Source organism: Copadichromis virginalis, linkage group LG11, assembly GCF_057382275.1.
Source record: "Copadichromis virginalis isolate Kocher_CV1m ecotype Utaka linkage group LG11, C_Virginalis_male_GT1.1, whole genome shotgun sequence".
Taxonomy (NCBI): domain Eukaryota; kingdom Metazoa; phylum Chordata; class Actinopteri; order Cichliformes; family Cichlidae; genus Copadichromis; species Copadichromis virginalis.
In genome coordinates this window covers 8,392,115-8,418,613 of record NC_140628.1, presented here as the reverse complement: position 1 = coordinate 8,418,613, position 26,499 = coordinate 8,392,115, and the positions used below count along the sequence as shown (strand labels likewise).

The following is a 26,499-nucleotide window of genomic DNA, read 5'->3' as shown; positions in this document are numbered from 1 at the left end:
CAAAACTCCAGACATCCAGAGGCCCCCAGAACACAAGAGACCATGGAAGACCAACAGAGGGGCAGCCGCGCCACTGTCCCAGTAAGAGCTGAGGAGAGTCCCAGATGAGGGCTCGCCCAGCAGCCGCGGAGCAGAAGTCAGGGGGAGTTGCAGTGACGCGCCCGTGAGCTCCGCCGGCCCCCAGCTGCGCCTGAGTGACCGAGCCCTAGGCCGAGAGGCCGGGGGCACCCCACCTCCAAAGGGGCCCGAGCGAGCCCCAGGCCCCAGGCCCCGACAAGCGGCCGCCAAGGAGTGAGCCGGTGTGTACCCGGACGCCCACCCCCAGACACAAAGAACCACCAACACACCGACACCTGAGGGAGTCCGCCACCGGCAGGGGAAGTGGTGGTGGGTGGAGATAGGCCTCCAAACCTTGGAGGGCCTGAGGTGTCCCCAGAGAGGTGGCGTCTGATACCCAACCTGACATATAGACACAGACATACAGGCACCCACAGACACAAACATCCATTCCCACCCTCATGCTCTCATATGCACTCACTCCACACTCAACCAACGTGGAGACAGACATAAAGAGACGCTGTACACACAATCACACTCCCCAAGCGTACTCTACAAACCGGGTCTAGGTACCCTTGCCCCTGGAGGGGGGAATTGCACCCAGACCCAGGTGGTGTTACCCTTTTCCCTGCGGTGGGGAGAGGCAGACCACCCCGACTCCGCAGCAGCAGGGAGGCCCCACACCCCAGACCGCAGTCGGACGGCCAACTCCTCCTCCTAGCCCTCCCGCTCCAGCAGGCCGCAGAGAATGGGGGTGGGAGAAGACTCCAAACCTCCCTCCACCTGCTCATTGTAGTGTTGATGCATATGTGTTCTAAGGTGCAATTAAAACCTTCAGCTTTCTTAAAAAATGGCATTAAAAACAAAACTGAGTTCAAGTTTGTTTTCTATAGCACAAACTGTACTTTCAGACAAATTTTAATCTACTTTGCTTTAGATATTTGATATTCAGTCAAAAAAATATGGATATGGCCAGTGCTTTCACTACAGAGGCACATTGTGATGTTAACTTTCAGTTACTTTAAAATAAGCTGCACATATTAGCAGTACCTTGACTGTGGCTTTGTAGTGCAAGTGACAGAATTAACAAATGAGACAAGTGGGTTGTGGGATGGGAAGGAGAGCCACCCTGCTGAGAAGGGCCTGCGGGCTTCTTGTGTGTAACACTTTAAAGTGAAGTGTTATGACAGAATCAGTTAACTTAAGAGCATACATGCACAGCAAGTGGGATGTCAGAGAGATGGCTCCACATGAGTAGGTTAAGTGGCTGTGATGCTAGTGCTTTTCTTGTTGTTGCTTTGTCTTTTAGATGCAGTGTTTAAAGTGGAATGCAGAGTCTTTGAGTAGAGTTAAATACCAATCTGTGACTCTAGTTTGTAAAACTTTGGAAAACCAAAATGCAAAACATAACACTCATATTTAGCTCTACAGCTAACTGTCTAAGTCAAAGTCTCTGCATATAATTTAGTAAGCCAGCACGTAGCTGTATGTCTCCCAGGGATAAATGGTGTTAGATTCAGGTGTTTTTGTATTATTTTTTTTTAGTGAGCAGCAGTTTTTAAGTTGCACTGAAAGCTAACAGGCTGAATCTTAAATGTCTGTGTCCAAAGGGAACAAAATCTGGACCAGTGGGAGGACCACAGGAAGGAGACTGCTCTCTAGTGAAGACAGAGGCCACAGTCAAGACCAAGAAGAGACCCGAGTCCTCATCTAGCAAAATCAGGTAACTCCACCTAAATCTAATCATGGAGGGAGATCCCATTCAGAAAAAACACAAGAATATTGTTTTATGTAGCACATGTGGGTTTATTTAGTAAATTTAGGTTAGCTATAGTGATGGGAGGAAATCAAGAAGATGATTTTATGAAATGACTGTGCTAGAATTGAATTCTAACAGTTATCCCTGTACCCTGCTAGAGTAGTTCTGCATGATTATCTATCCTGTATATACAGGTTCTCAGTACATGGAGTGATTTTGATCTCCTATCCCTTCAGGCCAACTGATTGGCTGCTACTCACAAACAGAAGGTTTGAATTGCAGGTGGTTGGGGTTTCTGTGGTCATAGCCAGAGGCTTGTGCGTGGATCACTCATACAAACTATTTTTTTTTTCTAAACTTGTGCATTTTTAAATTGAGTATCCCCCACTCTGACAGCATATTTGACTGAAAAAAAAACCAATTATAGGACCCCTTTCAACCTAAATTCATACCGTAGTTATGTTGTTTTTAAACACCGAGTCACTGTGAATTCCCGGTTGTTTCATGATGGTTATGCCCCCCGTTTAAAGTGGCACATTTTGTAATCCTTAGCCAGGAGGAGGTCGTGCGGAGGGGTGTGTATTCACCACAGGACCTGTACACCTTCCCTGCCACACGGGTGGGTGAGTCCAGCTCTCTAAAGGTCAACGTCCGCAACAACTCGTCCGACATGCATGAGGTGGGGCATAATTTATTCTCATGAAGGTGTAAGGTTTTTTTTTCTTGCCTACTGCAGCAGAAACTGAAGTTCACTTACATGCAAATGCAGTAAGATCATGTCAGAAAAGTGAAGTTGTCACAGGGTTAACACAAGCAAGGAAGTAAGATATGAGAGTGTTTTAAAAGAAGTCATTCTTTAAGTGTGAGTTGCCCCTGGAGATGACATAATGTGTTAAGGAAGCAGAAGTAGAGATACCTTGACTATATTTGTGATTTTCTGTACCACTAAAAGAAATTGCATGCCTGAGTTGATGTAATTATACTGAGTGAAAAATACAGTAACACCCCTAACACTTGTCACTGTGCTTTGCATGGATTTGATATGTGATGTGTGGCTTCTCTAATTGACTTGCAGCTGACATTTGTAAACCCTAGTGAGCCTTTCTACATCAAGCATTCCAGATATTCTCTGAGGTGAGTCTGATGTTTATTACAACAAACACAAACCTTTTGATTGCTGCTTTTAGACTTGGTTTAGGCTTATTTGGAGCTCTTGAAGTTTTCTGGTATTGTTATCATACAACTGAGTAGTTGGTTAGATCACGTTTAATCAAAAAGATGTTCTGTGGTCTAACTTGGAGACTGCATAATGTCATTTTCCCATTGTGAATGCTCACTGTGGGGAGGTCCTGTGAGAAGCTGGGACCAGGAGGATGATCTAACTTTCTAGAGTATATACTTGAGGCCTGAGTACGAGTGATGTTTTTGCCTGACAAAGGCGTTTGGAGGGGCGGCCCGGTCACAGGTACCAGTTGTGTTGTGTTGTGTTGTGCTGTGCTGGTGAGGAACGGTGTTCAGAATGTGCACATTATTTGTTGTTTTGTAGTGGCTAAAATGATGCCTAGTATGGAAATGAAATACTGAAATGTATTTGCTTCACCAATAAAATGAAAGTACTGTGACACATTCCATAGTGAAGCATGACAGTTATGTGAAACAGTGTCACAACCTGAACCTCCCCCAGCTTTGCGATAGGTGTGCTGTGAGCACTGCTGTGTGTGGATTTGTGATTGTGGTGTTCCCAGCATGTTGTGGATCTCATTACGATGACCACAGGTTTAAAGAAATGCTTCTCCAGTTTCCCTTGTATGGGTCTTAGTATAAGCATTTGGTTCTGAAATACCTCTGTATCTAAAGCTGACCAAAAGCCAACTTGAATATATAACCAGTATAGTTGAAGTAGTTCTCTAACCTCTAACCATCTAAAATTTAAACTGGACCTTAAATTGCTGTAGTTAATCCCTGCATTCATTTTCTGCTAGTTATGAATGGATTATTAGTGCTAGTCATTGATATGGGGGGCGATCGTGGCTCAAGAGTTGGGTGTTCGCCTTGTAATCGGAAGGTTGCCGGTTCGAGCCCCAACTTGGACAGTCTCGGTCATTGTGTCGTTGGGCAAGACACTTCACCCGTTGCCTACTGGTGGTGGTCAGAGGGCCCGGTGGCGCCAGTGTCCGGCAGCCTCGCCTCTGTCAGTGCGCCCCAGGGTGGCTGTGGCTACAATGTAGCTTGCCATCACCAGTGTGTGAATGTGTGTGTGAATGGGTGGATGACTGGATATGTAAAGCGCTTTGGGGTCCTTAGGGACTAGTAAAAGCGCTATATAAATACAGGCCATTTACCATATATGGCTGCATCATGTGATTGTTTTCACCATTGATTCATTATTTGTTCTGTACAACATTAGAAAACAGTAATTAATCCACAAATAAAATACTTTTTAAAGCTTTGTTGTAGAATGGCTAAAAGATGCATTAATAGTAGACGGACTGTTCATTTCAGGTTCAAGTGTTCCATCACTGTGCAAAGTGGTTGTGACTGATATCAATTATACTTGAAACAATATGAAACGGTGACAGTGTAGGATTTTATTTATTTTTAGATGAGTGCAGTGCATATTTGAATGCATTTTGAATCTATATTTGTGCTTCTTCACATTATGTATACACACACATTTCAAATTGTTCCAGCCGTTCAGTAACCGCCTTTGTTCTTCCTCGACCTTTAGATCCCAGCACTATCTGAAGCTACCCGTCCAGTTCAAGCCCAGTACCGCAGGCGGACACAGCGGCTTGCTGCTCATCCAGTCAGAAACAAGCGGAAGTCTTGTTATTCAGCTGACTGGTGAGGCATTGCCTTGAATCCACCGTTTTTAACCATCCCACGCCACCTCGTCGTGCCGCCTGGCTTTGGGTGGTGCTCCTCTCTGTTCTCTTCACCGTGGGAGAGATGTGAGTGACAGAATAAGAGGCATAAGGTCTAAGGATCAAATAATGTCAGCCTCTGGATTTAAATCCTTCCTTGTCGTCATGTTTGGAGATGCACGCTATAGCTGATTGAGGGGGACTGACTGAGACTCCTGCCAACACAGCCCCAGCTGCCTGTGGATAAGGCACAGGTGTCCTCAGCTGGCCGATGAAAAACGATTGCGCCTGTTTGTGCCTGAAGCTGAGTAGTTTGAATCTGTCCAGCTCACAATTAGTCTGCACGGCCCCGGCGTTCCAGAGAGCTAATGCATTTTGTCACTTGACTCTGGATCTGGTGTTTCGCTTTCTCTCTGAGTCATGTCACAAAGTAGCATTGCTGTTGCCATGGTCTGTCGGACAGTAGCGGCACCAGCTGAGATACTTTGGAATTAATTGGAGCTGGGCATGCAGGAATGCCTTTGTTTGCTGTTTGGTAACATCACTGCAGGGATTTTGTTTTTGGAAAAGCCACATTTTTGCCTGTTTGTTGTGTTACACAGTGGATACATACCTTTTTGTCTGAGAACTCTGTGGAGTCATCTCTGCCATTACCTCCTAACTGAAACAAGGACCCGAATAGATTTAAAGCTTCAGTTTTGCTGGAGTACATTTTAAAACTGCTATTCTAGCTCTGTCTGCATCTCACAACATTTTCCTAATCTTCTGTACTCGTGTTTGTTTCTATGGAGATGGCTCTTCATCTTGCAGGGCCCACCTGCGCAGTAGCCTTTGTCAGCACCATGTGTTGACTTCCCCACAACCTCCAAGGCTCATTCCAAACAGCCCAGATGTACTTAATTTAGTCATGTTCAGGGCAGCTCACAGCAACATTAGGATGGTTAATGATTGTTATTACATGCTAAAAGAGTTTCCTCTGGTGGGGTTTTCATTCGGCAGCTTGCCAGGTCTGTTCAGTATGGTTGCCATGGCAAAACTGGTGTTAATCACTGTTCCACTCACAGAAAATTATCTCCCTGTTTCCTCTTTTGGCTCTGGGGCAAATGGCAAAAATTGCTCGGGGGGTTTTGGATTTGCTTCCATAATCAGTTTTGATATTGAAGGGGATGGAAATGGGGAAACTTTATCAAGGGGGTGTTGTTAACCTGCTAGTGCCACACATTGTGACAACACGCTGAAGAACACTATTCTTTTGTACAGTTTTTCCTACTTGTGTAGTGGGTTTTAACATGAAGGCAGTATACTGTTAAACATCCCAACATGTTTTGATTTACAATTTGCACATGCTTTGAATAGCAATGATGTAATATATTGTATGTAATATATGTTTAAATAAAGTTTTGTGACAATTGAAGGTGCAGTGTCTTTTGTTTTTTTCCTTTAGCCCACATTGCTGTCAGAAAGGTATCAAAGTGGACAAATATGATTTATGAAATATATTCTTGAACACTAGCTTTATATTCATGTTCACTTTTTTTGTTTGTTTGTTTGTCCATTCAATCAGACTTTCTGTACAATAAGGCTTTCACTTAATGCTACAACTTGTTAAAGAATCTAACAAAAGTCCAGTTATTATATAAGAAGGCGATGTGTTTTCAGAAATCCAAGTTCTGTTAAGTGGTTTGGATAAATGACATAACTAGCCTCCACATGATGGAAGCACTACTCTGCATAAATTCAGATTGGCTGCCATGTAATGAGCTTTAGTAAGTGGATTTCTGGACATCGTGTTCGTTAACAATAACAAGTGAACAGTGAAAATGTTTCTTACTCTAAAGTCATGCGTTAGTTGTTCAGTTAGCTTTATTTAAATCCCAGATTTGACTTTTAATCAGATTTATTTTAGCAGATTTCTTCAAGCAAACTTCCTGAAATTAAAGTCTGACTTAGCTGGAATAAAAATGGTAACAATTAAGCCATTAAATCCTTAAAAATTCAAATGAGAATAAAGGAAAGCTGAATAACAGTACATTCCAGTACCAGGAAAGCAGCAGGACCAGACGGCATCCCAGGTCGTATCCTAAGAGACTGCGCATACCAGCTAGCTCCTGTGTTCACTGAGATATTCAACATCTCTTTATCTCAGTCGGTGATCCCCACATGCTTCAAAGAGTCCATCATTGTTCCTGTCCCGAAGAAACCCCACCCTGCTTCTCTCAATGACTATCGCCCTGTAGCCCTCACCTCAGTAGTGATGAAGTGCTTTGAACGCCTGGTCAGAGACTTCATCATTTCTTCACTACCAGACACACTGGACCCACTACAGTTCGCTTACCGTCCAAATCGTTCCACAGACGATGCCATCTCTCATCTCCTCCACACATCACTCACTCACTTGGACACTAGAAGGGGGAATTATGTTAAAATGCTCTTCATAGACTACAGCTCTGCATTTAACACCATAATTCCCTCCACACTCACCACCAAGCTGGAGCATCTGGGACTCAGCTCATCTATGTGTCAGTGGATCTCCAACTTCCTAACTGGCAGACCACAGGCAGTAAGGATGGGCGGACATGTCTCAGCCTCCACCACTCTCAGCACTGGAGCCCCCCAGGGGTGTGTTCTGAGCCCCCTGCTGTACTCTTTGTACACATATGACTGTGTGGCCACTACCAGCTCCACCACCATCATCAAGTTTGCTGACGACACCGTCGTGGTGGGCCTGATCTCTGATAACAACGAGACGGCCTACCTGAAGGAGATTAGGAATCTGGAGAACTGGTGCCAGAGGAACAACCTCCTTCTAAACGTCAGTAAGACAAAGGAGCTGATAGTGGACTTCAGCACTAAGCAGGAGAGGAACTACCAGACCCCCGTCATCAACGAGTGCCCAGTGGAGAGAGTGGACAGCTTCAAATACCTCGGAGTTCACATCACGCAGGACCTGTCATGGTCCTGTCACATCAACACCGTGGTGAAAAAGGCCCGACAGCGTCTCTACCACCTCAGACCCTTGAGAGACTTCCAACTGCCCTCCAAGGTGCTCAGGAACTTTTACTCGTGCACCATAGAGAGCATCCTGGCGGGAAACATCTTAACCTGGTTCGGGAACAGCACCATGCAGGACAGACGAGCTCTACAGAGGGTTGTGCGGTCAGCTGAGCGCACCATCCGCTCCGAGCTCCCTGACCTGCACTCAATCTACAGCAGGCGGTGCTGGACCAAGGCCAGGAAGATCGTGAAGGACCTCAGCCATCCCAACAACAGACTGTTCTCTCTGTTGAGGTCAGGAAAGCGATTCCGCTCCCTGAAGACCAACACAGAGAGACTGAGGAGGAGCTTCTTCCCGCAGGCGATACGGTCTCTCAATCACACCACCACACAGTACTGACCCACACATATGGTTCTTACACACACACTGGACTTTCTGGACTTTGGTTTTGCACAACACTGGTCACTATATTCTTCATTTCCGGTTAATACTTGTACAGCTGCTGTTATTGTGTATATATTTATTTATATTTAGATTCCTTCATACATTCTTATATAGTTCTATATTGTGTATTGTGTATTTTGTTGTACAGTTATTTTATTTTCAACTTTAATTTATATATTTATCTTTATCTTATTCTTCCCAGTTAAATTTACCCTTCATTCTAATTTGTGTTGTACAGTTATTTCATTTTTAACCTTAATTTATATTTTATTCCTTCCTAGTTAAATTTACCCTTTTTAATTTTTCATATTTATTTCCTATCTTATTCATAGCCTTTTCCTTTTTTGTTCTCTTTAGGTCACGAGCAGTTGTCCAAGCATTTCACTACATATCGTACTGTGTATGACTGTGTACGTGACAAATAAAATTTGAATTTGATTTGAATTTCTTGTATTCGGTTTGATCAGTCATGCTGGCATTGTATCAGCTCCTTTTAAAGCACTGCATGGTCTAGCTATTTTAAATTCTGCAAGATTTCACATCACTGTGAAATGTCCCTGAGTGAAGCGGTGAACTGGGAATGTTGCTGCAAATCTGCTCCTGACCCGTGTGACCTCTGGAACAGCGAGTTATCAAACTTTTACTACTTTGCCTGTTAAATGCCGTGTGCCCGGCAGGTGTCGCCAAAGCGTTGTGTAGAGCCCGGCTGTCAGCAGCATGTACTGTACAGTAGGACAGCTGGGCTTTATTTTGCTTCCCAGACTGGAAACCACTGTAGTGCAGTTGGACTTGACGTCTAGCAACACAACACCAGACTTTAAACAAGCAGACCCGGTGGCTTTGCAAGTTAGCGGCTGCATTCACAGGTAGGAAGCCTGAGACCTTTTCTGAGTAATTTATATGTGGGGTTTTTTTTTTTTTTTTTTTTGGTAAATGCACAGTGTGTGATCGTAGGCGGCTGCAGGAATGTTCTGGTTATGCTAGCTGATGTGGCTAAAAACGCTAGCGAGGCTGTGCCGGCGTGAGGGGCGGCTGACTTTGAGCCAGACTGTTTAAGTTGCTGGTTAGAGTTGGAGCCGCTTTTCCAAGCTGCGCCAGACAGCACAGCTAGGCTAAATTAGCAGCGAGCAGGCTAGCTCTGGCAGCCGTCCATCCTGCCGGGGCCACAGCAGCAGTCCGCTATGCCTCTGTCCCTGCGGGGCATCGCCGCCTCCCCACTGACCGTGACCTCCGCACTTGCTCTTATCATTTATCGCCCTGAATATACACACACACACACGCACACGCACACTGAGAGGTGTGCTTTCCCCCCTGCCTGCATCCTGTGTCGTTAGCTGTCATGTTCTGTGTGATTTGATGAACAAGCTAGCCGGGAAGCTAGATTAGGAAGGTGATCACCTGAGCTGTCACTCATATCTCAGACCACAGGCTCTCCAACTTTTTCCCTATGCAAATGAAGCGCGCGGTGCACGTAAGCTGGTCCCACTCACGAGAAGCTCCATCAGGCAAGAGTTGCTCCACAGTTGTGCAACAGAGTAGGGTGATAAGGGAGCACAGAAACATCTTCCCCATCATTCCCAGTTTGAGACCGATACCTATTTAAGGAACCCCATGACTCCCTCCCACGCTTCATATAGTGCACCCTGCCTTCCTGGCTGGAGGTTTAAGAAGGTGATGATGAAGCTTAAACTAAAAGCACCCGTCATGCATGTGATCCACAGTGTTCCCGAAGTGACCCATACTCTCTGCATGGTCATGTTTTATCTTAACCCAGGCTCTGCTAAACCTAAACCTCTGCTGCAGAGATTTGCAGAAATGGTCCAGTAGCAAAAAAAAAAAAAAAAAAACCAGTGTCTGCTACATCTTAGAAAGCCATGGATCCAAATTTCAACAGAATACAGTCTTTAAACATGCTGATCTATATGTGATGCTGTGCAGGAGCAGAGCACTGCTCTGTGCCTTTACTGTATTCCAGCCCACTGGTTTACATTAATTCTATTACAGAGCTCTGTTCTCGGGTGAGCTGCATTAAGGGCAGGGGTGTGTTTCCCCCCCCTGTCTGGTAGAGTCTGCATGTGCTTGAATTCTCTCTACCAATCTTTTTTGTTCCTTGCCTGCATGGCTGATCGTACATAAAGCAGTCAGAGATGATTCAAATCAACCACAGCTCTCCTTGTCCTGAAGGTCTCGGTGCAAGACCTGCAGAAGAGCTTTGAAGCATTATTTAGTGCTGCTAGTGCTGTTTTTGGCTCTGCCCTCTCCCTCTCTGCTTACCTGTCTGTGACCCCACCCTCCCCACTACGCACACTCTCAAGTTCCAGCTCCTTTCTGTTTCCCTCATGTACAAACCTTACAAAGTGCTGACACACACTCAGCCCAGCGCTTACCTTCTTGGGATGCCGTGTCAGAGTCCTGGGCTGTGGCAGCAGTATGCAGCAGTGTGGAGTGGGTGCTCTCGTGTCTTTATCCTTTTGTCGCAGCAGTGATGAAGCGAGGTGTTGATGTAAAGCTTGTTGAGCAGGGGTGCTGAACAATATCCCAGCTCTCATAGGGTGAGAGGCATGCACACAATACTGTTTAAACATTGGTTTTATTGGTTTGCTGTCTAAACTTCTCACAGCTGTGGCTGGATGCATGTTGGTACACTGGTTAGTACTGTCACCAGCACAGGAAGAATGGGGCCTTTCTGTAAAGAGTTTGCTTCTTCTCCATGTGCTTGTGTAGGTTCTCTTTGGGTAGTCCAGCCTATCCAATACTGTATCCCACATCTCGGGCAGTGTTAGTTGGAATAGGGTCTATTCCACTAGTCTCTCAAGGTCCTGTGCATGATGTGGGTGAGTGGTTTAGAAGACTGACAGATGCCTTGGTAAAGAGAGAGCTGAGCATGAAAGCTGTGTTTCACCAGTTGATCTGTGTGCTACTCTTACCTATGACAACAGTCTGTTGGGTAGTGACCAAAACAATAAGATCATGCAGCAGAAACGAGCTTCTCTCATAGTGCCTGTACTCAGTCTTAGAGAGACGGGAAGAAGCCAGAACATTGCAATATACGGTGGGACGACTGGATAAATATATCAGCCATCAGAGGTTTGCTAATTAGATTACCAGATTGTTATTTTTAGGTGACATTTTTTGTAATTTGGTTGTAGTTGTAGTATTTTCCTGGCTTCGTGGTTTGAATGGCCCACTAGTGGCTGGATGGAAGGTTTTACCATTCTGCCCAACTCTCATTGCTGTTCCCTGCATGGTTATGAAGTAACTTAAATCATTTTAAATGTGAAGGATCAAAGTTGTTGGCAACACAATGTCATTCATTATAGTTTCCCAGTTTGTTCTGAGACTTTAGATGTTCAAATTTTCCATCGATGTACGCAACAGCGGCTCCTAAAACTGTGCAGTTTATGTTGCAAGTGACAAAAAGCAACTTGGAAAAATACATTTGTCTATTATTAGTCCCGTTTAATATGACCCATTTTAATGACATGTCTGTATAAATCTCATAAAAACGGTTTCTAAAGAGTTGATTTCATGGGCAGCTGAGGTTTAATTGAGCTTTGTTTGAAAACCAAAGAGCAGAGGACGAGCATTCCCTCTTTTAAGGTCAGCTCTATGCGCAGGCTCAACTCAAAGAGTCTATTAATATATAAGTGACTAAAAACCATCAAGTCATGCAATAATAACTAAGTGAGAAAGTTGAGGAGAAAGTCAGCAGGCAGACAGCGTGTATTATTAGCTACAGTAATGTGCGCGCGTCTACCAGGTCGAGCTGTGCGCAGCAGACACAAACTGTAGTGTTGCCTCTCAGAGCCAGACTTGTGTGTGTGTGTGTGTGTCCATCTGTCTCTTTGTATTTCTGTCTCTTTGTTCGTACTATTCTGTGTACGACTGTAGCTGACCGTCAGTCCGTGTGTGTGTGTGTAGTGTTAAAACAAGTGTGTGTGTGTGTCTGTGTGTGTGTTTCGCCCTTTGCCAATTAGCGGCTTCTCACCTCCTGAGGCGAGAGGCTGAGTGCGTGTTAGACAGAGGAGGGAGACTTGATGGGGCTTGTCTGCCGCTGACGGCTCAGCCTTAACCTGAACTCTAACACTCTTTCTCACTCTCACGCACACACTTGAGCTCTGATACACACACACACACACACGCGCACACACATCCCCAGCCAGTTGTTGATAATGCAGCCTTGTCTGTCTCCGAGTCCATGTGACACGCCAAAATGTGACAGTATTGTGTTGGTGGAGCGAAAGGCGCGAGACAGGCAAAGACGAGTGCCAGCCTGCTTTGGAGCGTGTGTTTGTGTGTGTGTGTCTTTGTCTGGGTTGTGCTCATTCAACTGTGCGCCTTTGTACATACAAATGTCTGCAGCGAGTGTTGTGCGTGTGACTTTATCCAGTGGAAATAATGTAAATAGCACAAATCAGACGTTCAACCTTTTCCTTCTTTGTGGAACTGTTCTTTTAAAAGAAAAGAAAAGATTTTTCATGCTGCTGCAGAATTAATCAAGAAGAGTTCATTCTTTTTATGCTACAAGCTCATTTTTTCCTTCAGTCTGATCGCCTCTACAACAACTTGAGAAGGATTGAAAAACAGCGTGATACCAACGATTTTCTTTTAAAGTTATTTGGCATCTCCTTAAAAAAAAAAAGGAATCCGTGCTGGAGATGTAGCATATCCTTTGAAATGGATCACAAACAAGATTTTCATATTCTCGCCAAAGAAAGGAAAACATTTTTAACAGCTCTATCCCAATTTCTGTATTTTTAAAGATATCCTCTTGGCCAGAACTGTACATCTCGCTGAGTTCTGACTGAATACATCCAAAAATGTTGTGCTAGTCAAACGGGAGATCAAAGTGCTGCGTGAAGCCGCCTGAGAAAAGCTGTGGTTTTATTTTTAACCCCAGTTGGCACACCGTGAATAGTTGATCAAAGAACTTATTTGCCAAAACATGGTATATTCTTCTGTGCTAGCCTGCAGAAATCACAGCATTAAGGTGCGTGAGCTGTGTGAAAGTTAATCTCAGCCATTCAGCGAACACAGAGCAGCCTTACAGAGATATTTCTGTTCGGCTTTGACACCACAATCCTCCTCTTCATCTCCTTTGGAGATTTCATGGATTGTGTAAACAGTTTGCTAGATTTAAACATATGTGCATAGCCGGAGAGACGTTTTTTTCTGTTATAGAAACGAGTGAAAACTGGTCATTGAGACGAGGTGCACCACAGCTGCAAAAAACAGGAGCTTTTTTTAAGTTTTGAGTTTAAAAAAATTTAATGTTTTTGAAATTTACTTGGGCAAAACAACACATCTAAAGTGTCACCTGAGTTTATAACTAATTATAAAACAGATTTTTTTTACTTTTTAATCTTTTTTTATTTTATTTAAGAGATCACTTAAATGCCAGTATAAAATCTGTAGGAAAAAAAACCTGAATTAAATTTGTTTTTATCTGAATAAGTAACTATTTTGAAATTCAGATTAGACGATGCTTGTTAAATCCTGAAATAAATGCAAAAAAATAAAATAAAATAGTGAACAACACCCAAACCAAGGATAGAGCTGTCAACGTGGTCCAAAAATAATGTTTGGTTATGCATTAAAAAAAAAAGCTGTGAAAAACATGGGGGGAAAAAGATGTTTTTCTCAAAATGTTTGTCTTGAGCATCGGGGAATTATATATTTAACACGTTCGGCAGCCTGAAAGTAGAAAGAAAGAAGTTCTAACTGTGATGAAGAACCAAGCAAATGTGATTTACCACAGTTTACCTTCAGCGGCTCTGATATCTGTTCCACTAATTACATTAGGCTAAACCATTCACCGCTCTCTCTTCACACCGGCAGCAGGGTGTGTGAAACCTGCAGCCACGCCAGGCAGCTGTTTCACCTTTGCCACACAGTATGCAGCATTGCAGGTGGGTAGCACGCTGTTAACCCCCTCACCGAGGGTTACTGGGTCTAACAAGTCCTCCAGTGGAAATCCAGCTCTGTTCTGTGCAACTCAGGAAACAATACACAATTGAGTTTTCAATAACTGAATGTAGAATATTAGTCCTAAACCGGAATATGTTGAATGCCTGTGTGATACTGTCAGTTTAAGCAGCAGAGTCAGTCACACAGCTGATGAATGACTCCATCCCATCGCACATCTCGAGGGCTGCCAGGTGTCTTCGCATTTGGCTGATGAGTAGACCTCTGCTCGGGGTGAAAGTGGGGGAAGCTATGTCTGGAATTCTGTCAGGTCACTGGACTTCCCTGTGTGATTAACAATGAACAAATTACACCTTTAGACGTGTAATTTGTTCCCCCCTAACACGGCCGACGGAGCTAACAAAAGGGCGGCGAAGGTGTCAGTAAAACAGCGCCTGTACACGCCCACACGCAGTCCTCAGAAGTCTAATCAGCCAGAGTAAGTGGAATAAGCTGTGCAGGTGTACCGTGGATGGGAAAGCCTTTAAGAAAACCGTTATCAGGGCGAACATGAATGGAGTAGTTGGTAAAAGCATTTATATGTAATAGCACACTCCCCTGAGTTGAATTTTAGTGAAGTGAAAGTGAGCACAAGAGCTTATTTCAGCTACATAAGTTATATTTTTCAGTTTAAATTTTGTCCGGTGGTCATCATGTTTCTGTAAACTGCGTAGCGAAAAAAGTTCTTTCCTCAACTATTTTATTGTATGCAGATAAAATATACGTTAATACACAAAATATTGTGTAACTGATGTTTGAAAACAAATGAAAACAGCCATTGGTGTGCTGTGTTTTTGATAATCAGACATAATTTGAACGTTGTTGTTTTTTCCTACTGGTAAAATTCCAGCTCTGAACGAATCCTTCACTTTTCCAGACTCTGATTTGTTTCTCAGCGACACTTTACATGCAGGTTATATTTGGATTACATCCAGGTGAGACCGATTCATCGTAGCTATGTGTGTTTTTTTTGTTCCGTGATAGATTAACTGGCCTGCGTGTCGCGCTACACCGTTTAATCTGATATGCAGTATCTCAGATTCCAGTAATTGGATTTTGACAAAAGACGGCTATATTATACATTCCATCTCACTGTGGCACTTTTCAAATCACAAAAAGAGAAGGTGGCAGACTTGTTTAATATTTGGAGGCGCGCATAAGTAAGCCGTCACGAAAGCGCGTATTGTGAATAAACATGCTTTCCTCTCCACCTGGAGCCGTTCCCACCTCTCTTCATTTATCTTGCCTTTTGCTTCTTTGGGTGCCCAGATCTCTTCAGCCCCTCAAGCTTTAGAGGAGAGAAACTCCTCAGCATTTGGCTAATGGCTCCACAGTTCCCACACTGATTAGGAGCAGTCCAGAAGCGGCGGTATTAAGTCGATGATTAAGTAGTCAAGGAGCCCCAGAAACAACCAGAAAGTGCTGGAGACAGCGATTTGATATTGTTTTACTCTTTAAGTGTGTTTCACAGACTACGTTGAAACAGTTTTGCCAAACGATGCGTTCACTTACTGCTAGAGTATTTTTAATACAGTTCGTCCTTGTTTGCATAGCTTCATTTAACCACAAAGCCTAAGTAGTGATTTAATAATTCAGTAAAGTCCCTGCATGCAAGAAAAGACCAGAGAATGACACACACGCATACACGCTGGCACCCTGAAAACCTGCACTTCTGAGCTTCATTCCATTTTACTTGAATTAAAGATTTACAGGCTCTTTTATGCAAAGCGTTCGGCAGCGCTGGCGACTATGAATCTAATTGAACATGTGAGGAAAAAGAGTCGTTTCAACAATAACATCTCAGTCAGCGGGGAAACGGACCAGCGTTGTCCTCGATTCATGAATAGTTTGAGATGTTTTTAATGTGACAGCTGGAGATGTTTCCCAGCACATTGATGGTGAGATGCAGCGGGGTGTGTATTCTCCATTTAGTGTGTGTATTTGAGTGAGGTGGGCATACCCTTGCTGAGGAACGCTGTACTGAGTCCTGCTCAGTAGACTGACTACACGAACCACACACTCCTGATTATGTCTTGGTGCTAAGAGGGTGTTATACAGCTACAGAGAGAATTCATGTCTTCAGTGTGCTCTGTTTGCGTGTGTGTCCTTTAAACAGCATAGGTGCTCCTTCCCTCGTGGCTGAGATAGTCTGAGACGTCTTCAGCCTGCCTTTGTTTGAGCGCCGTGTTGTCGAGCAGACCTCTTGCTTAATGCTGAGATGTTAGCAGTCTGTGGTCTTTGCATTATTGATGCAGACTGTGACTGGGTTCCTCGGGCCATAGGCTACAACTTAAAATAATCACAAGGTGGAGTGAACTCCAGATGAACTCGCAGGGAAGTTAGCAGGAGAGCTCAGAGACAGTGAGGAAGCTGAAGGTGGCTCTCTGGCTTCGGTCTAAAACGGAGGTGTCTTAAGAGGGGGGGAGCAGAGAGACGACCTGATTCCGGTGACACGACAAGTTTACCGGTACATTTTAATGAGCCCGGGTCCCAGGGCGAGACTCAGATGATTAAATTTGGCTTATGGGCCGGAAAAGTTTAAGACAGCATGCCTTAGATAGGAGCTGCACTGTGGATACAAGGGCCACATAAAAAGCTTTCAGAACGCTGTGAAAGGAAATTAAACAGGCTACCTTGCTTCCTACTACCAACCTAGTAGGCTCATTTCCTGCTCTATTTTTTAAATTCTTGGATTTCGCTCGAGTAGCTCATAATCATCATAAGATCTGTTGTCTAAAACTAGCTATCTTAGTCTTTTTCCCCTCACCTTTTTTTAGCTATTTGTCTTTGATTGGCTACTCCTTGTAAACAAAACATTTGAATCATGCCTTAAATGACTTTATAAATAATTCAGGAGACAGACACCCTCTTTCTACACCTTGATAAAGCTTATAGTTGGAGCTGAATCAGGTGATCTTACTTTGCAGTAGGCCTAGGCTGCTGGGAGCTTCCCATAATGCACCTCAATGATTTGCACACCTCTCTGCATTTAATCGTTGTTATTATTCTTGTTATTATTAATCTCTGATTCTCTTCCTCAGCATGTCTTTTGTCCAGTCTCCCTCCCCTCGCCCTCCCTGAGCCTGGTTCCTCTTAAAAGTTACGTTTTTCCTTCCCACTTTCACCAAGTACTTGCTCATAGGGGGTTGTATCAGTGTTGGCATTTTCTCTGTATACCAACACATTGTTGTGATATCATGCTGTGGCGGGGCGTGGTCTGCGGTGCTGTGCAGGGAAGATGTATGCACCTGCACGGCACCGCAATCATGCCCCGTCGACTTAAAATCTGTACTGGGAACTGTCTGGGGTGTTGTTGTTGGTATGTTGAGCTTGCAGCGGGAGAGCTGTAGCTGTGTATGTGTGTTCAGCAACCGGGTGTATCAATAAAGTATGCTGCAAAGCATGTTCACATCGGGTCTGCCGTGCTCATTTACACACGCATATCTATAAAAGTGAGAAATGTAACTGAATTGAATAGCTTTGTGTGGAGACATGTGACAGTATTTCCCCGTTTGCGTCATGAGGGCTGTTTGTTAAACCAGTGGAGCTTTCCCTTTGAGAGCCATCTCTGGTATTATACAGATAACACTTTACTTGTCATCGTGGTGAGTCGATTGAACTTAATTTATAATTAAGTGTCACTATTCAAGGAACACATTTCACACTGATTGCACTCTATGTAAGGATGATGTGAATCCATTATACACCTGAACTGATCCTATTTACATGCTTTTATGCTTATTCCGCAGCTAACGTAATAGCCATGGTAGAGATACGTTTCAGCAAGAATAAGACAGAACTACCAAGCTGTATTTAATGAGACAGGGGAGCATGGTCAGAGGATGAATGGAGGAAATTTTCACTTTCTTTAAAACTGGGAAACGTTGACATTAGCTGTAGCCTTGGTTCAGGGCCGTGTTGTGTGTGCCGTGATGGAAAGGTCTGATCATATTATTTACTACTGAAAAAGTGGCTAATCTGTACAGTTTGATTGCACCCAACTGAGGTACTCACATTTCTATTATTTCAAATAACTGGTGACTGTCCCACCCATATTTACTTTTGTTCTTTTGTTTTTTCATAAGAGACATATGTCGGATTCGACAGTACCTCCTGCAGAGCTGCAGAACCTCGACACCAAACCTCTGCGAGACATCCTCGTGCACATGTGGCTCATGCTGAGCTGCAGGAAACAAACCAATGGCCGACCCACGTTCTCAGATACTGTTTTCCTCACCTGTACCTGGTATTTTTACTCCTTGCTGTGAGCTCGACTGCAGCAGCATGGGGAGGGGGGGAGGCACAGCTGGAAGTGTGTGTGAAATATGTGTTTTCAGGTGAATAGTATAAAAATAATACACAAAGACAAAATAGCATCTCTGTAGCTGCTGCCATGCTACATGTCCAGCTTCATCTGATGCCATTAAACCTGATTATCTGTGATTGTTATATTTAAGCTGATGTATTCTAATGCACTGGACCTCACTATATTTCTTCCAGTGAACTTTGTTTAAAACTTACTACAAATATGTCACAAAATATTAAAGAAGAATTAAACAAATGTGATTTTGTTGGGTGATTGTCAGTCATTGCCATAGCAATCAGCTCCGTCTCACGTTGCGTAGCAGGTTCACTGCACACTCGGGCCACAGGACGCCCTCATGTGAGCTGGCGTGGCTTGTCTTAGCTTAGCACAGAACATTACATAATTTATGTATTCAGCCATTATTTATTTATGCATGCAAGCTCTTGAGCAGTGTTTAATATAGCCTCTTAGTCCTCAGTTAGAACTCTCAGATATCTTACTTTATGTAATTGGTACACACAGTTTGGGCATCAGAACTCAGGAATCACGCAAACGAGAACTCTGGTAAGGCGTGGCTTTTAGTAATTTGAAGAGAAATGTTGTTTAATTGACTCTAGCTGGCATCAAGAAGCTCTTACCCCAAGAAACCCGCAGACCTTCTCAAACTATTACTGCTGATGCCACAGAAATGCAAATGAGCAGATGACGTCACTGTGCCCTTGGACATTTTTACATTTTAAAGCTGCTAGTTGGCATTCTGAATTGAATCCTACACTTTAATGAGGGATGGAGTTAAGAGGGGGAGCTGGTAAAATGACATGGGGAAACTTACATATGTGAAAAATGGCATCCTCCTACAGGTGTTTCTGCTGGGTTTTTTTAATATATATGCTGGGAGGTTGAAATATTGTGACGTCCAGCTAGATTTAGGAAAAACTAACTTGCCTTTTCCCTGAAAAGGGAATGGTTCTGAGGATAATATGAAACTGAGGCAGGTTGCCAGGTCCCTACTGCTTTGTACCTTGTTGAGATATTTCCTTGCTGGTTTCTGTTATTTTCTCAGGTCCTGTTTAAAGTTTAGTGGTGGTTAGACTTATCTGGGTTCGTTTCCTGTTCCCTGTTTTCTACGTATCGAGTCTGCATTTCTGTGTCCTGAGTTCAGTTACTTCCTGTCTTATTTTGGTAACTCGGTTAATTTTACGCATTTCATGTCGCATAAAAAATTTGCTTCAGCTGTTTCTCCCAGGCATCTCCCCTCTGCTCCCGTCTCCTCTTGTGTATTTAAACCCTCAGTTTGCTTGTGTTCTTTGTTGTTACCTCCATCATACCGCGTGCTCCGTCGGTCTGCGGTTTCCCTGTGATTGATTTTTTGCATTCCTGGCGCCAGCTCTGTCTCGTATTTTGCTTAAAGGACTTCAGCATTAAAGCTGCTTTTTGAGTTTAAAGTCTCCTGAGTCCTGCATTTGGGTCCTAATCCTGCCTGCCGCACACCGCTTCCTGGCACCCACATCAAATTTTGTGTTGTTTATTGAAATTAATTAGTTTAACCATTAAATGATCTCTGCAAGGTGTAGAAACAACTCTGAACGATTGTTTTAAAATGAACATGTTAACTTCACAGCACAATATAAAGAGGGAACCTTCAGGAAAGAAATGCATGGGATGCACTTTTTCCAACATGCTAGAGCAGCCAGAACCATTGCAATAGACTGCAACACATGCTTCAAATATTTAGTGAAATAAAGATGAAGAGACAGGGCCTGTTTGTCTTGTGCCTTGCATGTTGTTAATTTCTTATTAGAAGCTGAGTGGTTGCATAATAAAAGAAATGTCCTTGAGTCTGCTCCCGCAAGGTGCTGCTGCCTTTTCCACTCGAAAACGTTTGAATTGTGTGTGTCTGTGTCGCACACGGTCTTGTGTCGCTTCAATCTCACAATAGAGCACGTAAGAAAATAAAAAACGAAATAAATAAAATCAAGGAGTGTGTATGTATTCTGCTACTTAGCAGATATTATTGATGTCCAGACTAGGCTAAATAAGAAGTTACTATTCCAGATGAAATCTTTAGCAGATCTTTGAAGGGGCAGAAATGCAGAATTCACTGAATGTTCTGCAGGAGAGCCAGAGTCTGCAGACAGCGACTGATGGCACAGATAGAAAAAATGTGCCTTTTTAAATAATAGTGCAGCAGGTAACATTACAGGGAAATGTTAGCATCGCTGTTGGGCAGAGGAGCCTACTATTATAGTAGTATTATGCACCCTTGTAGCATACAAGGAGTTTATTTCACACTCCCAGCATGAAGACTTCTTTGGACACTGGCATATGCTGACTGATTTAGTCAGCTGTAACAAGGGTGGTTGGATATCAGCTAAACAGATTTAACCGTATTAAGTCACAACATAAGTTAGTAAAAACTAAAACAGCCAGTTTGAGTTTGGTCAGTCTAGGTTGTTTTATTTGTGCAAAATAACTTACCAAACAACAAAACGAGCGTCTCTGCAGTTCTGAGCACATTAATGCTGTGATTTTAAAAATCAGTTCAACTGTCAGAAATGTGCTCCTGTGTTCTCTCACTTGATGATTGTGATGTCTCAGTGTATCACCTCAACACACACAGACACACACGGTAATTTCAAATTTAAGAGAATTGGGTGCCACACTATGAGACATAGTAAGTAAGTACATATTAAGTTGTTTGGTATCAGAGTTTTAGCAGCCTTGTTAACTGAGGAACATATTTTACCTTTTCAGTAACTTTTATTCTACAATTTGTTAGGTGATGATGAAAAAAGAAAAAGTGATCACAGATAAAGAGGAGCTCTGTTTCATCAGTTAGCCTGCCAGCTACAACAGTTCTTCTGCATGTAATCATTCTCAGCCATAGTCAATGGTCTGTTTAAGTTTGCAGCTTCAATAGACTGTACTTAACATGATGTTAAGAAAGTGAGGCATGTGTATGGCACAGTGCACCTCGAGTTCTCTGAACAAGCTTTCAAGCTTTGCCTCATTTCATAAATAAACTTCTGCTGATGTGATAGCTTCCCTTGCCGATGCTAACACGACAGTGGGTAGTCCACTAGTAATAATTAACTATGGCAACCATGAAGCACTTGACTTATTCATCACTCACAAAAACTAAGATCTACATAAGTCGATGAGGAAATTGTGAAAGTCATTTTTGTGGCCTGCATGTTGACCTATGATTTTTAAATCTATATCTACTATGTAATCTTATGTGGAGCATTAAAACCTCTAGTTTGTCTTTAACCATCTCTGTATATTCATCTAACACAAGTGGATAAAATAAACACATCTCAGTATCCAGAAGTTCAGCTGTCACAACACTTGGATAGACGCCGATTGTCTCCAAAGAGCTCATCACAATGAAGTTTGTCGATAACAGGGATTGTGGTCCTAATATTACCTAAAATTTAAGTAACTACCATATAGCCAACTATTAAATAAAGCACAGTGCACGTGCTGTACAATACAATATTGCTATTAGTCTCCAAAGAGATTTCGTTGTCAGTTAATATCACCTTAAACATGAAATATCTACATATACTAATGCCATTTTCCTATCTCAAGGTTGAGCCCAGGGATATTCAGTGCCTTATTGTGGACCGTACCAGTAAATAATTGAGAAAATTGAAATAATATGTCACGAATTAAATTGAAAGTGCTTTTTTTTTCAAAGCACTTTGACTGTGATATTAAATTAAGACTCCTAAAAAATCCATTTCTCACAGACTTTTCTAAAGGTAAAAATATCCTACCTGTTACTAGGCAGCTGCACTAGATTAAGTGTGTGTGTGTGTGTGTGTGTGTGTGTGTGTGTGTGTGTGTGTGTGTGTGTGTGTTTGTCTCCTAATGCTGTGTATTGAGTCAGTCAGTGTGGGTTGGTGTAGGCTGATGTAGGCTCGGGTAGGATTGTTCTGTGCATGTTAATGTGTGATAAGGTGGGTTGCTGTGGGCCGATGGAGGCTGCTGGAGGTCAGTTCAGGTTACTGATCAGTGTGTGTGTGTGTGTGTGTGTGTGTGTGTGTGTGTGTGTGTGTGTGTGTTGGAGTGGAGGAGGAATAGCCTTAGAGCCACTGCCAAGACCTTCAAGGAAGTTTCCCTGGCTCTGAATCCACAGCTTTAATTGCTGGAAGTTTGTGAATACCAAGGGACAGCACTAACTCACTCCCTTTCTTCCATTCTCTCACTCTTTTTCTCCTCCTCTCTTTCTTTTCATGCCCCCTTCTTTTTTCTTACCCTATCAAAGAGTCTGGGTGTGTTTACATCCTTAACTTGGCGGTGGCAGGTGGGTGGTGCGGTTAGCATCGCTCTGAAGTCATTATGACAGCGAACTGGAAGAGATTCACATTTCCAGGGAGGCTTTTGTGTTGTTGGCAGAATTATTCTTTTGCCTCATCAACCAGCAGTTCATTCACTCAAGTCCTCAGAGTGGTATACTTCATGTGTGTGAAAAAGCGACGGGGTCAAATGATTTAGTGCACTGAATGCATAGACCTGTTTTTTGTGCTCGCTGAGGCTGAAGTTGCTGAGCAGCTGCTGAATGCAGAGTGAACCACGGTAGAACAACCTGCCATTGTTACAATGCCATGGCTCACTTTAATATTTCTACCCTGATAAAATGACAGTGTGTGATTCTGTGGCATCTAAGTACCAGAGACTTCCCACGCACCTCTGCAGCTTCTCTCAGGTCAACGTGTTGGTGTCCTTCAGCTCATTGTTGGTACCATGTCATTTTTGTTATTAGCTGCTAAAGAGTTTGGTTCTGCCAAAAGGCCAACCATTACTGGTCTTAAAGTGTCCTCTATGACCTACAAGGCACACAGAGGGCACCTCGTGGGGCTGAGGGTTTGCCCTTCATGGCCTTTAGGTCTGTTTGCTGTCCCTCAGCTCTCGTGGTGCTTTGCATGTCTCTGGCTCACCGCACTAGCACGCTAATATCCACTGCAGCTTAATCTTAATCGTTAGTTTCGGCGACTTGGGGTGCCTGAGCTCAAATGGTTTCTCATCACTGCTTTGCGCTTTTGATCTTTATCCTCTGGTGACTCGGGAGACTTTAAAGGTCACTTTGATCTTCACAATTTGACCTTAAAAGTTAAAGTTTTTGCTTGTTTTTTCATCCTTATTTGCATATTCGTTGGTGGGGTTCATTGTGGTGTACTGTATTTTGCTAATTTGAGTCATTACTAACCGGCTCACCATTTCAAGCGTCACGCCTACCCACATGCTGGACAGGTCTTCTGTGGGGCCAGTTAAAGTGCCAGTTAAAATATAAAATAATGCAGCATGTTATGTATGGTATTATTTAATTATTATTCTTATAAAAACACAAGTGTGCCATTGACTACATGCATATACTCCCATCAGCCAGTCCCCCAACCAACCATTAACATCACAAATGAACTCTAACTGAGCTTTGTATTTAACACACATGTAAATTTTCTCACCATCAGAAAACAAGTGCATTTCTCAAAATATGGAGCTGTTCCTATTAAGGAACACATTCTAATAAATTTGAAGCGCGCTCTATGAAGGTTAAAGATTAACTGACTACTTAAAAGTAGGTTTCAAAATATTAGGCTAACTGAAATACAAGCAACATAGAACTTGAACTAAAACATCCTAGTATAGAGGTAGATCTGTAAGTATATGGACACTGTTACAATGCCCACTGTGCCAGTGGAGAGTGGGCTTTAAGTCAAGAAGTGATTAAAGTGCAGACTTTCAGCTTTGAATCAAAGGGTCTGTGTAAAATTTGCATTATCTGTTTAGCAGTTAAAGCCATTTTTATACAGCCTGCAATGTGTTTTATAGATGACTGTAGCTAAAAATGCCTAATTTGGATTCATCAGTGCATCAGCCTGTTAGCACTGATTTGCCGTCTGGTTCATTTGTAATGTGGCATACTGCGGCCTTTTGTCACAGTTCCCCTTGTCGTCAAGAGTGGCTTCTTGACAGCCACACGAACCCTTCTGATGAGGCTTTGTCTAATAGCATCATGTCATACTGTCTGATCATGCTCGAATGATTTAGAAGTCACTGTTAAGCGGCTTAACAAACAAACCATTCCTCTGAAAATGATGAGAAATGAGTGAAAAAGCAGCCAATGTCCAAAGAAAATAAACCTTGAAAACTATTGAGTTATTAGGACAGCCTGACTTCTTAGAAGCTGAATAGAAAGAAATAAGTGGTTTGAGACTTGCGCACAGTATTACAGCAATAGCTATTCAGTTAAATACCTGCAGATTATTATGATAATAATAACAGTAATAGTAAACAGTACTTAAACCTATAAAAACTCTGCTCTCAGCCTTGAGCAGTGACTCAGTGTATTGTAGCTGAAAATAATGGCACATTCTTACTACAGTATGGTGGTAAATCTATTCTTTAGCAAGAATCGCATCACCTCTGCATTGTGTGTGTCACTGGTTTGTGCAGAGCACCGCAGTCTTGTCTTGCCAACTGTTCGGAAGCGGGCACCTGGCCAACTGTGACCGTATTTTCTGGGGCGTCAAGTCGAACAGTACACGCGTACACACACACACACACACACACACACACACACACACACACGGACAAACTTTCATTCAGACACATGAGGTGATGGAAATGCCATAAATCTGTCAGTGAGGCTGAAATGAGCTTAGTGCCAGTAGGGGGGAGTGTGCTCTTCAGGGATGCGTGCACGATAAAATCCCATGGACTATAAAAGCCGATCTGTCGCACGCACGTGTGCATGTGTGTGTGCACGCACGCATAGTTTTTCTGCACATGCAACGTGTTCTGGAAATATTCCCCCACCCAAAAACAACACACAGACACACACAGACACACACACTCCATCTGACTGTCTCTCTCTGTCTTTGTTTTACAGCTACTTTTCCCCCGTCTTGTCTTCCTCAGTCTGTTTCTCTCTGTCTGTGTAGCTCGGCCATCCAAGTATTATTATGTAAATCATGTTATATCAAATTGTAACAGCTGATGGGAAATGGCAAACTTCCTTGGAGGTTTATATGTTTGAGTCATAGAAGGTTTCACTGATGAAGGAGTTAGATTCACTTCTAAAAAGTTTGTCCAGAAATGTCCACCTTACACAGGGGACCTGCCGAGGTGGCACGTCCATTAGGTGGTGCATATTGTTACGGATATTTAGTTGTTTTATTCCAGCAGATGGAAGCTAATTCTTATTAACCTCTCCACAGTGTCAGGATTAGGTTGTGTTTGTCCCTCCATCTGTCTCACATCTCTCTTCGTGCTCTTGACTAAATTTAAGGGAACAATCTAAAGCTGCTGCATCGTGCCAGGTACTGCTGCATTTGTGACTGCATTTTGCACCCAGCTACATCAAAAGCAGACACAAAAAATACATTAAGTACAATACAGTTAATAACCTCACTATGGGATTATAGGATGTTACTGAGTGGAGTGTCATTGTAGGTCACAAACACAGATGTGGAACCGAGCATTTAATCCTTACCTTTCAATATCTGGAGCACAAAATGGCATTTGCTCTCTCTCACACACTCTCTCTCTGTTACGGGAAGTTGTAATTGAGCAAGGTGAAAGTAAGCAGATGACATCAGCACAAAGCAGCGCAGTTCGACAGGTGGACGCTAACCTGCAGGAAAAGAAGGCTGCTGGTGCTACTAATGTTAGATCCATCCAACTAACAGGACTTTGCATGTGTGCAGATTATACAAGCAAAATGTCACACATTTTAGTGACACTGAAACCCAACTCAAATTGATTTATTAAGCACATTTAAAAAGATGCTGTACAGCAGACCGAGTGGACACAAATAAATAAACCAGCAGACCAGAATAAAGTCAAACAGACACAGAGAACGCACAGTCTCGTCTGAGTTTAAATCTGGCACCGGGGACAGTCAGAGGCATCCAGCGATTTGTCTAAGGTGTACCCCACCTCTTGCCCTATGGCTCCACCCCCCTCCCTAACCCTGAATTAAACAAGCAGAGGATGGGTGGATGTTGTTGCGTAGTTTGTCCTGCAGAGCAGTTCTGACTCCAGTGTTTAGCGTCCGGTCAGCACTTTCTTCTACATGATGTTGCAGAATTTGGTGGTTAAGTTG

General features: G+C 43.2%; 2 protein-coding genes across 5 annotated transcripts in view; both read left to right on the top strand.

Annotated features, from left to right (window-relative positions):
* cep192 (centrosomal protein 192) overlaps positions 1 to 6,094 on the top strand; it is a 35,050-nt gene extending 28,956 nt beyond the window's left edge. For 3 of the 4 annotated variants that reach the window (XM_085472955.1, XM_085472954.1, XM_085472957.1), the window contains 4 exons: positions 1,668 to 1,780; positions 2,369 to 2,495; positions 2,892 to 2,950; positions 4,545 to 6,094. In XM_085472955.1, coding sequence (XP_085329081.1) covers positions 1,668 to 1,780; positions 2,369 to 2,495; positions 2,892 to 2,950; positions 4,545 to 4,677 — 432 coding nt within the window. In that variant the 3' untranslated portion in view covers positions 4,678 to 6,094. The remainder of the gene's footprint in view (positions 1 to 1,667; positions 1,781 to 2,368; positions 2,496 to 2,891; positions 2,951 to 4,544) is intronic. The other variant, XM_085472956.1, reaches the window with a different exon arrangement.
* Positions 6,095 to 8,729: 2,635 nt separating this feature from the next.
* LOC146698018 (low-density lipoprotein receptor class A domain-containing protein 4-like) overlaps positions 8,730 to 26,499 on the top strand; it is a 279,790-nt gene continuing 262,020 nt past the window's right edge. Inside the window, exon 1 of the mRNA XM_085472952.1 lies at positions 8,730 to 8,985. The gene's annotated coding sequence lies outside the window, so the exon portion shown is untranslated. The remainder of the gene's footprint in view (positions 8,986 to 26,499) is intronic.